The following is a 15,581-nucleotide window of genomic DNA, read 5'->3' on the forward strand; positions in this document are numbered from 1 at the left end:
ATTTACTTATTTTACTTGTACATATTTTCTATTTATTTTGTTAATGACGTGCATAGAGCTTTAATTCCATTTGTTCTGACAATGTTGACACCTGTCTACATGTTTTGTTTTGCTGTCTGCCTCCCCCTTCTAGCCTGTGAGCCCTTTGTTGGGTAGGGACCGTCTCTATATGTTGCCGACTTGTACTTCCCAAGCGCTTAGTACAGTGCTCTGCACACAGTAAGTGCTCAATAAATACGACTGAATAAATGAATGAATGAGCCCAGTCCGCAGACTTCCTTCCTCTAATGCCAACTTTCTCACTGTACCTTGATCTCATCTATCTCCCCCACACCCTATCTCTGGCCTTGAATGCCCTCCCTCCTCCCATCAGACAGATAACTGCCGTCCCCCACTTTAAGACTTTATCGAAGGTCTGTCTCCTCCAAGAAGCCTCCCCTGACTAATCCCTCCTCTCCTCTTCTCCCACTCCCTTCTGTTCCACTCTTACTTGCTCCTTCATTCATCCTCCCTCCCATCCCCACAGCATATATGTATGCATTTATTTATTTATATTAATGCCTGTCTCCCCCTCTAGACTGCGAGCTCGTCGTGGGCAGGGAATGTGTCTGTTATTATCGTACTCTCCCAAGCGCTTAGTACAGTGCACTGCACACAGTCAGCGCTCAATAAATACGATTGAATGAATGAAAGGTCTGAGTTAGGAGGCCCATAGGGCCTGCATCCTTCAGGGGCCGAAGTCCTGGGACAGGTGAACCTCTCCCTTAGTGACCCACCGAAATTAGCACACCTGAAAGAGGAGGAATACATTTATGGCCTCCGTAAAACCATAAACAGCTAAATGAAATGTGTTAATTATAAACCAGGAAAATCCCCCTGGTTTTTTAAGAATTTAAAGCTCTGAAGTTAATTTGTACCATGCAACTTTTTTTCTAATAGTTTTTGTTAGGCACTCATTATGTGCCAGGCACTGTCCTAAGCGTTGGGATAGATGATGATGATTATGGTATTTGTTAAGCACTTTACTATGCGCCAAGCACTGTTCTAAGCGCTGGGGTAGATAACGAGCTAATCAGGTTGTCCCACGTGGGGCTCACAGTCTTAATCCTCATTTTACAGATGAGGTAACTGAGGCCCAGGGAAGTGAAGTAAGTTGCCCAAAGTCACACAGCAGACAGGTGGCGGAGCTGGGATTAGAACCCAGGACCTCTGACTCCCAAGCCCGGGCTCTTTCCACTAAGGCAGTCACAAGCTAAAAAGACCCAGTGCCCGTACTTCCCAAGCGCTTAGTACAGTGCTCTGCACACAGTAAGCGCTCAATAAATACGATTGAATGAATGAATTACTCTATTTATTACTCTACTTATTTATTACTCTATTTATTTATTACTCTATTTATTTATCATTACTCTATTTATTTATTTATTTATTTATTTTACTTGTACCTATCTATTCTATTTATTTTATTTTGTTAGTATGTTTGGTTTTGTTCTCTTTCTCCCCCTTCTAGACTGTGAGCCCACTGTTGGGTAGGGACGGTCTCTATATGTTGCCAGCTTGTACTTCCCAAGCGCTTAGTACAGTGCTCTGCACACAGTAAGCGCTCAATAAATATGATTGATTGATTGAATGAGGAGGAGAGTAATAAGACTGCGTTAGAGGTTCAGAAAGATGCTACGAACAGGTTGGTTATCAGTCCAACAACCGTATTTATCAAGTGATTACCAACAATAATAATAATAATTATGGTGTTTGTTAGTGCTCACTATGTGCGAGGCATTGTACTAAGCGCTGGGGTGGATACAAGCAAATCAGGTTGGACACAGTCCCTGTCCCACGTGGGGCTCACAGTCTCAATCCCCATTTTCCAGATGAGGGAACTGGGGCCCAGAGAAGTGAAGTGACTTGTCCAAGGTCACACAGCAGATACATGGCGGAGCCGGGATTAGCACCTTCTGGCTCCTAGGCCCGGGCTCTACCCACTAGGCCACACTGCTTCTCATCTCTGCAGACCTTCAGTTTGGTGTGAAAGCTTGGGACAGGCTGGGACAAACTGCTACCACACTCTGTCAGCCTCCCAAAAGATGTGCTGCCCTTTGGAGTTTATTTTCTATTTCCTTTGCTACGACTGTATCATTGACTGCTGTATATATGTTTGTACATATTTATTACTCTATTTATTTATTTTACTTGTACATATCTATTCTATTTATTTTATTTTGTTAGTAGGTTTGGTTTTGTTCTCTGTCTCCCCCTTTTAGACTGTGAGCCCACTGTTGGGTAGGGACCGTCTCTATATGTTGCCAACTTGTACTTCCCCTTCCTTCCTCTCCCCCTCGTCCCCCTCTCCATCCCCCCATCTTACCTCCTTCCCTTCCCCACAGCACCTGTATATATGTATATATGGTTGTACATATTTATTACTCTATTTATTTATTTATTTATTTATCTTACTTGTACATTTCTATCCTATTTATTTTATTTTGTTGGTATGTTTGGTTCTGTTCTCTGTCTCCCCCTTTCAGACTGTGAGCTCACTGTTGGGTAGGGACTGTCTCTATGTGTTGCCAATTTGTACTTCCCAAGCGCTTAGTACAGTGCTCTGCACATAGTAAGCGCTCAATAAATACGATTGATTGATTGATTGATTGATTGTGAGCCCACTGTTGGGTAGGGACTGTCTCTATATGTTGCCAATTTGTACTTCCCAAGCGCTTAGTACAGTGCTCTGCACATAGTAAGCGCTCAATAAATACGATTGATGATGATGATGATGATGATGAAGGACCTGGGTTCTAATCCCGGCTCTGCTGCTTGTCTGCTGTGTGACCTCGGACAAGTCACTTCATTTCTCTGTTCTTCAGTTCCCTCGTCTATAAAATGGGGGTAAGGACCGTGAGCCCCACATGGGACACGGATTGCGCCTGTACCCACCCCAGTGCCCGGCACGTAGTAAGCGCTTAACAAATGCCACAATTATTACCTATCTATGAGTGTTAGAATGACCAAGAAGATGTGACATGAATCAGAGAAGGCCTCCTGGAGGAGGTGGCTTTTTAGGTGGCTTTGAAGGTGTAGAGGGATGGGGTGAGTGGGGCGGACATTCCGGAGAGCGTGGCCTCGTGGAAAGAATGGGGGGCTGGGAGTTGGGACACCCCAATCCCAGCTCTGTCACTGTCCTGCTGCGTGACCTGATTACCTTGTGTCGACCCCAGCGCTTAGTACAGTGCCTGGCACATAGCGCTTAACAAAAACCATAAAAAAAGGACCGAGATTTGCAATCCACCGCACACAGGGATACCAAGAGCTGGAGAATCAGGAATGAAGTCCTTCAATGGGAGGGGCTGATTGGGCTCAAATTCAGATATTTAGTGAGGATCCATCCCTGGAAATCATCAAATCGGGAAATTGTTTGTGAGAGGGAGAGCTATTAATCAGCAATCAGTCGATTAATGAATTGCATTTACTGAGAGTTCAACCATCCATCAATCATTTGTATTTATGGAGTGGTCAGCAATCGATAATAATAATAATAATGGCATTTATCAAGCGCTTACTATATGCAAAGCACTGTTCTAAGCACGGGGGAGGTTACAAGGTGGTCACTTTGTCCCACGGGGGGCTCACAGTCTTAATCCCCATTTTACAGATGAGGTAACTGAGGCAAAGAGAAGTTGTGACATGATAATAATGGCATTTATTAAGCGCTTACTATGTGCAGAGCACTGTTCTAAGTGCTGGTTTGCCCACAGTCACACAGCTGACAATTGGCAGAGCCGGGATTTGAACTCATGACCTCTGACTCCAAAGCCTGGGCTCTTTACACTGAGCCACGCTGCTTCCCAATGATGTTTATTGAATGCTTACCATATGCAGAACACTATACTAAGCGCTTGGGAGAGTACAATATAACAGACTTGGTCATCAGGGTAGCTAATCTTATTAGCACATCGTGGGCAGGGAATGTGTTTATGGTTGTAGCGTACCCTCCAAAGCGCTTAGTACAGTGCTTTGCACATAGTAAGCACTCCAGTGCTTAGAACAGTGCTTTGCACATAGTAAGCGCTTAATAAATGCCATTATTATTATTATTATTATAAATCCAATTGAATGAATGAATGAACTCTCATGTGAGTCCCTGTTCGAAGATGACACGGCTCACAGGAGGGATCCACAAAGGTGCATGGGCGTGGTTGATATTAATGATGGTATTTGCTAAGCGCTTACTATGTGCAAAGCACTGTTCTAATAGAAGCTGATAGATGGCTGACCATCCCTTCTGTATCGCGTGCTGTAGGCGTTGCCCCTTGGCCTTCTGCGGCCAGACAGCGACCCCATTTCTGATTGCCACCTGTCTGCCCACTCTGTAGTATCGTACTTTGCCATGCCCTTCGTACAGTGCTCTGCACAAGGTAAGTGCTCAGTAAGTATCATCGATCGATCGATCGATTAACATCTGGAGAGGAGCATCACAGCCACACCCATGTTTGATATCCTGTTTTTACTGGTGAGCTCAGTGTTCGTGGCAGGCAGTATTTTTATGGTATTTGTTCAGCGCTTACTATGTATGGCTCACGGTCTCAATCCTCATTTTACAGATGAGTAAACTGAGGCACAGAGAAGTGATCTGCCTATTGCTACACAGCAGAGAAGTGGGGGAGCCGGGATTAGAACCCAGGTCCTTCTGACTCCCAGACTTGGGCTCTATCCACTAGGCCATGCTGTTGAGGTGAGCAGAAAAGACTTAGAACATCATGGAGTGAAGAAATGAAATCGCAAGGACCTAATTCTGCTCAAAAAGTGCACCAAGCATCAGTTTGGAATCACCGAGACAGTTATTATTACCATTATTATTACTATGGCATTTGTTAAGCGCTTACCATGTGCCAAGCACTGTTCTAAGCACTGGGGGGGATACAAGGTAGTCAAGTCGTCCCACGTGGGGCTCACAGTCTTCACCCCCATTTTACAGATGAGGTCACTGAGGCACAGAGGAGTTAAGTGACTTGCCCAAAGTCACACAGCTGACAAGAGAAGCAGCGAAGCAGCGTGGCTCAGTGGAAAGAGCCCGGGCTTTGGAGTCAGAGGTCACGGGTTCAAACCCCGGCTCCGCCACTTAGCTGTGTGACTTTGGGCAAGTCACTTAACTTCTCTGTGCCTCAGTTTCCTCATCTGTAAAATGGGGACTAAGACTGTGAGCCCCCCGTGGGACAACCTGATCACCTTGTAACGTCCCCAGCGCTTAGAACAGTGCTGTGCACATAGTAAGCGCTTAATAAATAAATGCCATTAAGTGGCAGAGTCGGGATTAGAACCCAAGACCTCGAATCCCAAGCCCGGGATCTTTCCACGCTGCTTCTCTCAGTTCTTGTGTTTACTGAATGGGAGAAAAGTCTGGGAATCGGCTACCTACGGATTATATTCTCCTCCAACAGCAAGACCTAATGATGTCACAGCCTCGACTCAAGGTGCTAAACGCCAGGTCTATCTGGCCTGAAATGCTCCAAATTTTTGTGATTTGATAAAGCCACCAACCCGGCCCTGTGGCTTCTAAACTACCCTGGCAGCGAAACGCCCACCTTCTGCAGAAAGAGGCAACGATTGAAAGAACTTCACCCAGAAACTGCATTTCGCCCCACAAATCCAGGCCAAAGGGATAGTTATTGAACCCTATAGTTAGAAAAACATTCTATTCTGGGGGAGGACAGAAACATTTTAAGGGGCGAGAACTCTGGAGCGTAGCTGACAGAGTAGGGAGGGAAAGGGGGTGGAGTGATGAGAGGTTATTTCAAGGGAAATCATCCAGTTTTACCTGTTTCTGTCTTCACCTACTTCATCTTCCTCCAGCCTCCAGCACGTGCTCTTCATTTTTCCCAGAAAAACGTCAAACATTCATAAATCTCCCACCCTCAACCCGCTGCCCACGCCTCTCTTCCGACCTGATGGCCTGATGAGAATTACGATATTTAATTAAGCGCTGACCCTGTGCTGAACGCTGAGGTGGATGGAAGATTGTCGGATCTGACAGTCACGAGGTTTCTAATCTGTTTTATCCCCATTTTACAGGTTCATTTATTCATTCAGCCGTATTAATTGAGTGCTTACCTTGTGCCGAGGACGGTACTAAACGCTCGGGAGAGTACGCTGTGAGCCCACTGTTGGGTAGGGACTGTCTCTATATGTTGCCAACTTGTACTTCCCAAGCGCTTAGTACAGTGCTCTGCACACAGTAAGCGCTCAATAAATACGATTGATGATGATGATGATGAACAATAAATGGACACATTCCCTGCCCACAACAAGCTTACGGTCTGGGTCAATCGCTGTCCGAAACCCTGGTTTGGGTACAAGTTCATTAGATTGGACACAGTCCCTGGCCCTCATGGGGCTCAGAATCTAAGTAGGAGGGAGAAGAGCTATCCCCATTTTACAGTTGAAATTGCGGTTCAAATTTCCCATTTTAGAGATGAGGTAACCGATGCCCAGAGAAATGAAGGGCGGGCGTTAAGACCATAGCAACACGAAAACCTATTATTGCAGCAGAAAACCTGGAATCGCACTTGGATTTGCACACGATATTCACCCCTCCCTCACCCCCACGGCGCTTATGTACATAGCCATTAATTATTCATTTATATTAACACCTGTCTTCCTCTCTAGGCTGAAAGAAAGACCATTGTGGGTGGGGAACTTGCCCACCCACTCTGTTGTATTGTACCCTCCCAAGTGCTTAGTACATTGCTCTGCACAAAATAAGTCCTCACTATGATTGATTGATAGACATCGTGAGGGGGAAGGAGCGTGGAAATGAGAAATTGATTAGCAAGTAGGGAAGCAGCATGGCCTAGGGGATAGAGCATGGGTCCCGGAAGTCAGAAGGACCTGGGTTCTAATCCCAGCTCCACCACTTGTCTGCTGTGTGACCCTGGGTAAGTCACTTCCCTCCTCTGGGCCTCAGCTCCCTCATCTATAAAATGGGAATTCAGACTGTGAACCTCATGGGACACATGGACTCTGTCCAACCTGGTTCCCATGTATCCACCTCAGCGCTTAGTACAGTGCCTGGCACATAGGAAGCGCTTAACAAATACCATAAAAAAAGTGTTTAGTTCAGTGCCTTCCCCTCAGGGACCATGGTGACGATGAGGAATCTCCTGTGCAGAGCAATGAGTCAGAGAGACTTCAAAATCGAGAATTTACAGGAAGGAATTGATGAAAATGATAATGGTTTAAAAAGTCCTATTCACACACTCTCATCTTTGCCAGCCATCTTCCTTCTGGGAGCAGGCAGTGCAGGAAGTGAGTAATAATAACGGTATTTAATAATAATAAGAAGAATTAGGGTACTTGTTAAGCACTTCCTATGTGCTAAGCACTATTCTAAGTGCTGGGGTAGAGAAAAGTTATTCAGGTTGGACCCAGTCCCTCTCCCATATTGGGCTCACACTCTTAATCCCCATTTTGTACAGATGAGGTAACTGAGGCACAGAGAAGTTAAGTGACTTGCCAAGGACACACAGCAGTATGCCAATGCTGTGCTATTGCTCCTGGGTGGTTGAAATCGGCTAGGTGAGATAGGAGGGGGGGCAAGCTGATTCAGTGCTTTAAAGCCACCTGGTCCGTTCAGAAGGTGCTCAATAAACACCACTGATTGGTTGATTGATTTCACAGCAGGTTGATTTTTGGTTCATTATTTCCTACAGACATGGTGGCAACCTTCCCTTTACCTTTTCCACCTGCCACTATATCAGATAAGCTCGTTGTGGGCAGGGAATGTGTCTGCTTATTGTTATATTGCACTCTCCTAAGTGCTTAGTACAGTGCTCTGCATACAGCTCACTAAATACAATTGCCTGAAGTATGGATGTCAGAGTCTGTGAATGTGTAGATCTGCCTCACCCTGCTTCTACCTGTTTCTCATTTAAAGAATAATCCCACTGCTCTCTCCCAGGTGTGAAGAAGTACAAGGCTATCCGCTTATCTGGAATCCAAGGATAAGGGGAATGAATGGATTAGTTTTCCATTTTGAGATTCAAAAATTTTAGAATCCAGAAAATGTAAAATTTAGATCTCCACGACAGAGAGAACTTGTTCGGAGGTAATGCACTCATGCAGCCGTCTGTCGAACACCCACTGTGAGCAGAGCACTGTGCCGGATGCTTGTGGTGCGCCGTGATTGTGTGTAGACGTGTCCCAGCTCTGAGTGTGTGTCCTAGCCAGGCGTGTCTCTCTCTTGTAGGGTGAGTTTCTGTGTCCAGGACTGCACACACCTGTCCAAACATGATCCCCCTCATTTTCCATGGGTGTGTTCCAGTCGTTTGTGGGTGTGTGTGTAGAGGTGTGTAAGCCTCCCACCCTGACTTTGCCCCCTCCCCTGCCTCTAAAGACCTGAAACCCCCTGGAGTCCCCCGCTTATGCAAACCTCTGGATTCAGAGGTGAAGAAGCCCTTCAGTGGGTATCCAACATTTAACTCAAAGTGGTTCTATCTCCCCCTCTAATAGGTATCTAATAAGCGCTTACTATGTGCCAGGGACTGTTCTAAGCTTTGGGATAGGTACAAGGTAATGGGATTGTCCCACCTGGGGCTGACAGTCTTCATCCCTATTTTCCAAATGAAGTCAGGTGAGGTCAGTGAGGCCCAGAGAAGTTAAGTGGTTTGCCCAAGGTCACACAGCTGACAAGTGGCAGAGCCAGGATTATTATTATTATTGTTAATAATATTAATAATGATGGTATTTAAGTGCTTACTATATGCCGAGCACTGTTCTAAGCAGCGGGGTAATAATAATAATGATGGTATTTGTTAAGCGATTACTATGTGCCAAGCACTGTTCTAAGCACTGGGGGGGATACAAAGTAATCAGGTTGTCCCGCGTGGGGCTCACAGCCTTAATCCCCATTTTGCAAATGAGGTAACTGAGGCCCAGAGAAGTTAAGCGACTTGCCCAAAGTCACACAGCTGACAAGTGGTGGAGTAGGGATTAGAACCCATGATCCCTGACTCCTAAGCCTATGCTCTTTCCACTGAGCCACCCTGCTTCCCAAGTAATAATAATAATAATAATAATAATAATGGCATTTGTTAAGTATTACTATGTGCAAGGCACTGTTCTAAGTGCTAGGGAGGATATAAGGTGATCAGGTTGTCCCACGTGGGGCTCACAGTCTTAAACCCCATTTTACAGATGAGGTAACTGAGGCACAGAGAAGTTAAGTGACTTGCCCAAAGTCACACAGCTGACAAGCGGCAGAGCCAGGATTAGAACCCATGACCTCTGACTCCCAAGCCCAGACTCTTTCCACTGAGCAATGCTGCTTCCAAGGTAGGTACAAGGTAATCAGGTTGTCCCAGGTGGGACTCACAGTCTTCATCCCCATTTTACAGATGAGATCACTGAGACCCAGAGAAGTGAAGCAACTTGCCCAAAGTCACACAGCTGACAACTAGCAGAGTCGGATTAGAACCCACGACCTCTGACTCCCAAGCCCATCGTTATTATTGTTATTTGGGCAAGCCAGTTCATTTCTCTGGGCCTCAGCTCATCTGTAAAATGGGGATGAAGACTGTGAGCCCCACGTGGGACAACCTGATCACCTTGTATCTCCCCCAGTGCTTAAAACAGCACTTGGCACTTAGTAACTGCTTAAAAATAATAATCATAATAATAATTATGTTGGCATTTGTTAAGCGCTTACTATGTGCCGAGCACGGTTCTAAGCGCTGGGGTGGATACAAGGTAAGCAGGTTGTCCCAGGTGGGGCTCACAGTCTTCCTCCCCATTTTCCAGCTGAGGTCACTGAGGCCCAGAGAAGGGAAGTGACTTAGCCAAGTGGCGGAGCCGTAATTAGAACCCACAACCTCTGAATATAACAAACCTCTGAAAATAACCTCTGAAAATAACAAAATTTTATTTTGTTACTATGTTTGGTTCTGTTCTCCGTCTCCCCCTTTTAGACTGTGAGCCCACTGTTGGGTAGGGACCGTCTCTATATGTTGCCAATTTGTACTTCCCAAGCGCTTAGTACAGTGCTCTGCACATAGTAAGCGCTCAATAAATACGATTGATGATGATGATGATGACCCCCAGGCCCGGGCTCTCTCCGCTGAGCCACCTTGCTTTTCGACCAATGCCATCATCATAATTATTGTCATTATCCTTTCCAAGCGCTCAGTAAATAGGTCGGAGGGAGGGAGGGAGGGAGAGAAGGCGGTGTTTGGGCGGAGGGGGCGGGGTTTGTGCGGGCGGCTGGCGGAGTTTCCGCGGGTCCCCGGCCGCCTGCTACTGCAGACAGATAGGCAGACCCGTCGGCTGGCCTGCTGGCCTTCTGTCCGTGGGCCGGAGCCCCGGCGACTGGAGGTGAGAGCGGACCCCCACAGCAGGAACCTGAACCCCGGGGGACCCCAGACCCCTCCACCAGAAACCCGGGGGTCCCCAGGTCTGAGACCCCCTCCAGGAGAAACCCAGGGGTCCCCGGACCCTGAAATCCCTCCAGGAATAAATCTAGGGGTCCCCAGCTCTGAGTCTCCTCCAGGAGAAACCCGCGGGTCCCCAGGTCTGAGATGAGTCTAGGAGAAACCCAGGAGTCCCCGGCCCTGAGCTTCTCCAGGTGAAACCCGGGGGTCCCCAGGTTTGAGTCTCCTCCAGGAGAAACCCAGGAGTCCCCGGACCCTGAGATCCCTCCAGGAATAAACCCAGGGGTCCCCCGACCCTGAGTCTCCTCCAGGAGAAACCCGCGGGTCCCCAGGTCTGAGATCCGTCTAGGAGAAAGCCAGGTGTCCCCGGCCCAGGAGAAAGCCGGGGGGCCCCAGGTCTGAGTCTCCTCCAGGAGAAACTCAGGGGGCCTCGGACCCCGAGATCCCCCCAGGAGAAACCCAGGAGTCCTTGGTCCTGAGGTTCCTCCAGGAGAAACCCGCGGGTCCCCAAGTCTGAGATCCCTCCAGGAGAAACCCAGGAGTCCTCGGTCCTGAGGCTCCTCCAGGAGAAACCCGGGGGTCCCCGGCCCTGAACTCCTCCAGGAGAAATCTGGGGACTCCCGGACCCTGAGACCCCAACAGGAGAAACCCGGGGGGTCCCAGGTCTGAGATCCCTCCGGGAGAAACCCAGGAGTCCCCGGACTTGAGCTCCTCCAGGAGAAACCCGGGGGTCCCCAGGTGTGAGATCCCTCCAGGAGAAACCCAGGAGTCCTCGGTCCTGAGCTCCTCCAGGAGAAACCCGGGGATCCCCGGACCCTGAGCCCCTTCCAGGAGAACCCCAGGGGTCCCTGGTTCTGAGTCTTCTCCAGGAGAAACTCCCGGGTCCCTAGGTCTGAGGTCCGTCTAGGAAAAATCTAGGGGTCCTCGGTCCTGAGGCTCCTCCAGGAGTAAATCCAGGGGTCCCCGGCCCTGAAACCCTTCCGGGAGAAATCCTGGGGTCCCCGTCCCTGAGCCCCCTCCAGGAGAAACCCAGGGGACCCCATGCCTGAGACCCCTCCAGGAGAAAGCCAGGGGTCCCCAAACCCATGACTCCCCCAAGAAAAACCCAGAAGTCCTCTGTCCTGAGTTTTCTCCAGGAGAGGTGTGGGGGTCCCCAGACCTGAGACCCCTCCAGGAGAAACCCTGGAGTCTTAGGTCCCGAGGCTCATCCAGGAGAAACTCAGGGGTCCCCAGGTCTGAGACCCCTCTAGGAGAAACCCTGGAGTCCTTGCTTCTGAGCCCTCTCCAGGAGAAATCCGGGGGTCCCCAGGTCTAAGATCCCTCCAGGGGGCCCCAGACCTGAGACCCCTCTAGGAGAAGCCCAGGAATCCTCGGCCCTGAGACCCCTCCAGGAGAAACCCAGGGGTCCCCAGACCTGAGAACCCTCCAGGAGAAACCCAGGGGTCCCCAGACCTGAGACCCTTCCAGGAGAAACCCAGGAGTCCCCAGACTTGTGACCCCTCCAGGAGAAAGCCGGGAGTCCCTCGGCCTGAGCCCCCTCCAGGAGGAAGTCGGGGACCCCTGGCTTTGCAACCCCAGAGCGGGCTTTTGGGGGGGCGGTCCCATCTGGGTGGTGGGCGAGAGGAGTGGGGGTCGCTGTGTGATCGGACTGTTGTGCTTCCTCCAGGTGGAAATGGGGCAGGACGCGCAGCGCAAGGAAGATGCCGGGACCCCCGGGGGACCCCACCCGGCCCCGGACAGGTAGGGGCCGCCCGACGGGCCGCGGGGGGCCGGCCACGCCAAGAACCTGACCCAAGATGCCCTCCACTTTGCAAAAAAAGAGCCACAGTGGTCACTTTTGGGGGTGGGAAAGCGCAAGGCTGCAGAGGCCTACCTCCTCTCCCACCTCTTAGAGGGGGGAGGACCCTGCTCCCCTCTTCCCCTGCCCCCCTCTTCATTCTCTTTCCCCCTCTTCTCTCTCTCCTTCCCCCTTCTCTCTCCTTCCCCCCTTCTCTCTCCTTCCCTCTCTTCTCTCTCCTTCCCCCTCTTCTCTCTCCTTCCCCCTCTTCTCTCTCCTTCCCCCTCTTCTCTCTCCTTTCCCCTCTTCCTCTCTCTCCTTTCCCCTCTTCCTCTCTCTCCTTTCCCCTCTTCCTCTCTCTCTCCTTTCCCCTCTTCCTCTCTCTCCTTTCCCCTCTTCCTCTCTCTCCTTTCCCCTCTTCCTCTCTCTCCTTTCCCCTCTTCCTCTCTCTCCTTTCCCCTTCTTCCTCTCTTCTTCCCCCTCTTCACTCTCTCTCCTTCCCCCTCTTCACTCTCTCTCCTTCCCCCTCTTCACTCTCTCTCCTTCCCCCTCTTCACTCTCTCTCCTTCCCCCTCTTCACTCTCTCTCTCCTTCCCCCCTTCACTCTCTCTCTCCTTCCCCCCTTCACTCTCTCTCTCCTTCCCCCCTTCACTCTCTCTCTCCTTCCCCCTCTTCACTCTCTCTCTCCTTCCCCCTCTTCTCTCTCTCCTTTCCCCCTTCTCTCAGGCCTTGCTCTCCAAGGAGGCCCACCCGTTTCCCATTAGGGACTTAAGGACTTTCAGGCTTGTTAATTCACTTGGAAAGTCTGATGGTGTCCCCCTCCACTGGGGATGGGATTCTGGGCTCAGGCTGGCCCAGTCAGTGCCAGGGCCTTACAGTCACAGGGCAAATTCTCCCAGCTGAGACACTCCCTCTTCTCTCCCCTGCCCCCCTCATACACATCACACCCCAACTTGCACAAAAAGCTAGGAATCAATGGCTGAAATGGCTTTTTAAAAATGTTTTTTTTTACTTTCTAATGGCACTTGTTAATAAGGGTTTTTAATGAGCACTCAGACCACTGTACTATGCACTTGGGAGAATACAATCTAACAGAGTCAGTAGACACATTCCCTGCCCATAAAATCATTAAGCACTTACTATGTGTCAAGCACTGTTTTAAGTGCTGGGGTAGCAGTGCAGTTTAGTGGATAGTGCACTGACCTGGAACTCAGTAGCACCTGGGTTCTAGTCCCGGCTCCTCCACAAATCTGCTGTGTGACCTTGGACATGTCACTTCACTTCTCTGGGCCTCAGTTACCTCATCTGTAAAATGGGGATGAAGACTGTGAGCCCCATGTGGGACAGGGATGTGTCCAACTTAACTTAACTTCTTCATTGGGTAGGGATTGTCTCTATTTGTTGCCGAATTGTACTTTCCAAGTACTTAGTACAGTGCTCCGCACACAGCACTCTATAAATACAATTGAATGAATGAATGATTGATCTTGTCTCACTGCTTAGAACAGTGCTGGGCACATAATTAGCACTTAATAATTATTAATTATTATAATTAATTATACCATAATTATTATTACAAGATAATCAGGTAGGACGCAGTCCTTGTCTATTTGGGGTCTCACAATCTAAGTAGGAAGGAGACCAGGTATTCATTCATTCATTCAATCGTACTTATTGAGCGGTTACTGTGTGCAGAGCACTGTACTAAGCGCTTGGAAAGTACAATTTGGCAACAGATAGAGACAATCCCTATCCAAGAATGGGCTCACAGTCTAAAAGGGGGACACAGACAACAAAACAAAACAAGTAGGCAGGCGTCGATACCATCAGGTGGAGGTATTCAACCCCCAATTTCCATTCATTTATTTATTGAGCGCTCACTGTACTAAGTGCTTCCAGAAGGCACGGAGAAGCGGCTTGCCCAAAGCCAAGTGGCAGATCCAGGATTAGGACCCAGGTCTTCTGCTTCCCAGTCCTGTACTTTTCCCACTAGGCCATGCTGTTTTACTGGGATTTCATTCCTGAGCTTTGATCCAGCGTGAGAAATGTCGGTTTCTTAAGGGCAGGAAGTGAGGGGTCAAACCAGGGAGCCCATGGTCTGGTGGAAGGTCAGGAGACAATGCTTGGACAGGGCCGCCCTGGACACACCGGTCCGCCGGATGGGAGAGGTGTGTGCGTGCTTGTGTGTCTGGAACTCGTCACTCCCAAATGGGGCGGGTGTCCGCCTGTATCTCGCCGCCAACCTCTCGCCCCCCCCGGCCTGCCTCCGGCCTGGAATGCCCTCCCTCTTCGGATCCGACGGACAATTATTCGGCCCACCTTCAAAGCCTTCCTGAGGGCACACCACCTCCAAGAGGCCTTCCCTGACTAAGCCCTCCTCCTTTCCTCTCCTCTCACTCCTACCTTTGGGATTTTGCACCCTTTATTCACCCCTCCTTCAGCCCCGTCGCCCTAAGGTACATACCCTATAAATCTTATCTCCCCGCTAGACTGTCAGCTTGTTGTGGGCAGGGAACGTGTCTTCCAACTCTGCTATAGTATACTCTCCCAAGAGCTCGGTACACTGCTAGAGCTCAGGAGAAGCAGCGTGGCTCAATGGAAAGAGCACGGGCTTTGGAGTCAGAGGTCATGGGTTCAAATCCCGGCTCCTTCAATTGTCAGCTGTGTGACTTTGGGCAAGTCACTTAACTACTCTGTGCCTCAGTTATCTCGTCTGTAAAATGGGGATTAAGACTGTGAGCCCCCCGCCGTGGGACAACCTGATCACCTTGTAACCTCCCCAGCACTTAGAACATTGCTTTGCACATAGTAAGTGCTTAATAAATGCCATCATTATTATTATTACTAAACGCTCAGTAAATACGATTGGCACCCTTGCAAGGGTGTGTGTGTATACATTGGTTTATGGCTAACAGATTCTTCTGATCAGTTTCATCTCACGGTTCAGTTTCATCTCACGGTTACTAGAGAAGCAGTGCAGCTTAGGGGAAAAAATTACAGTCCTGGTAGTTGAGAGATCTACATACTAATCCTGGCTCCCTTACTTGCCTACAGTGTGACCCTGGGCAAGTCACTACTTCTCTATGCCTCAGTTTCTTTGCCTGTAAAATGGAGATGAAATAGTTGTTCTCATTCTCCATTAGACTGTGAGCCCCATATGGAGCAGTGTCTGCGCCTGATCTTTTTTTGTATTTTTGTCTTTTATGGTATTTAAGGGCTTACTATGTGCCAGGCACAGTACTAAGGGTCAGGGCGGATACAGGCAAGTCAGGTTGGACACAGTCCCTGTCCCGCGTGGGGCTCACAGTCTCAATCCCCATTTTACAGATGAGGTAACTGAGGCCCAGAGAAGTGAAGCGACTTGCCCGAGCTCACACAGCAGACAAGTG

At 49.1% G+C, this 15,581-nt stretch overlaps 1 protein-coding gene across 2 annotated transcripts in view; it reads left to right on the top strand.

Annotated features, from left to right (window-relative positions):
• Positions 1-10,279: 10,279 nt before the first annotated feature.
• Positions 10,280-15,581, top strand: part of ABCB1 (ATP binding cassette subfamily B member 1) — a 59,582-nt gene continuing 54,280 nt past the window's right edge. For both annotated transcript variants that reach the window (XM_038755517.1, XM_038755518.1), the window contains exons 1-2: positions 10,280-10,359; positions 12,082-12,155. In XM_038755517.1, the coding sequence (XP_038611445.1) occupies positions 12,088-12,155 (68 nt within the window). In that variant the 5' untranslated portion in view covers positions 10,280-10,359; positions 12,082-12,087. The remainder of the gene's footprint in view (positions 10,360-12,081; positions 12,156-15,581) is intronic.

The sequence above is a fragment of the Tachyglossus aculeatus genome, chromosome 13 (assembly GCF_015852505.1).
Source record: "Tachyglossus aculeatus isolate mTacAcu1 chromosome 13, mTacAcu1.pri, whole genome shotgun sequence".
Lineage (NCBI taxonomy): Eukaryota > Metazoa > Chordata > Mammalia > Monotremata > Tachyglossidae > Tachyglossus > Tachyglossus aculeatus.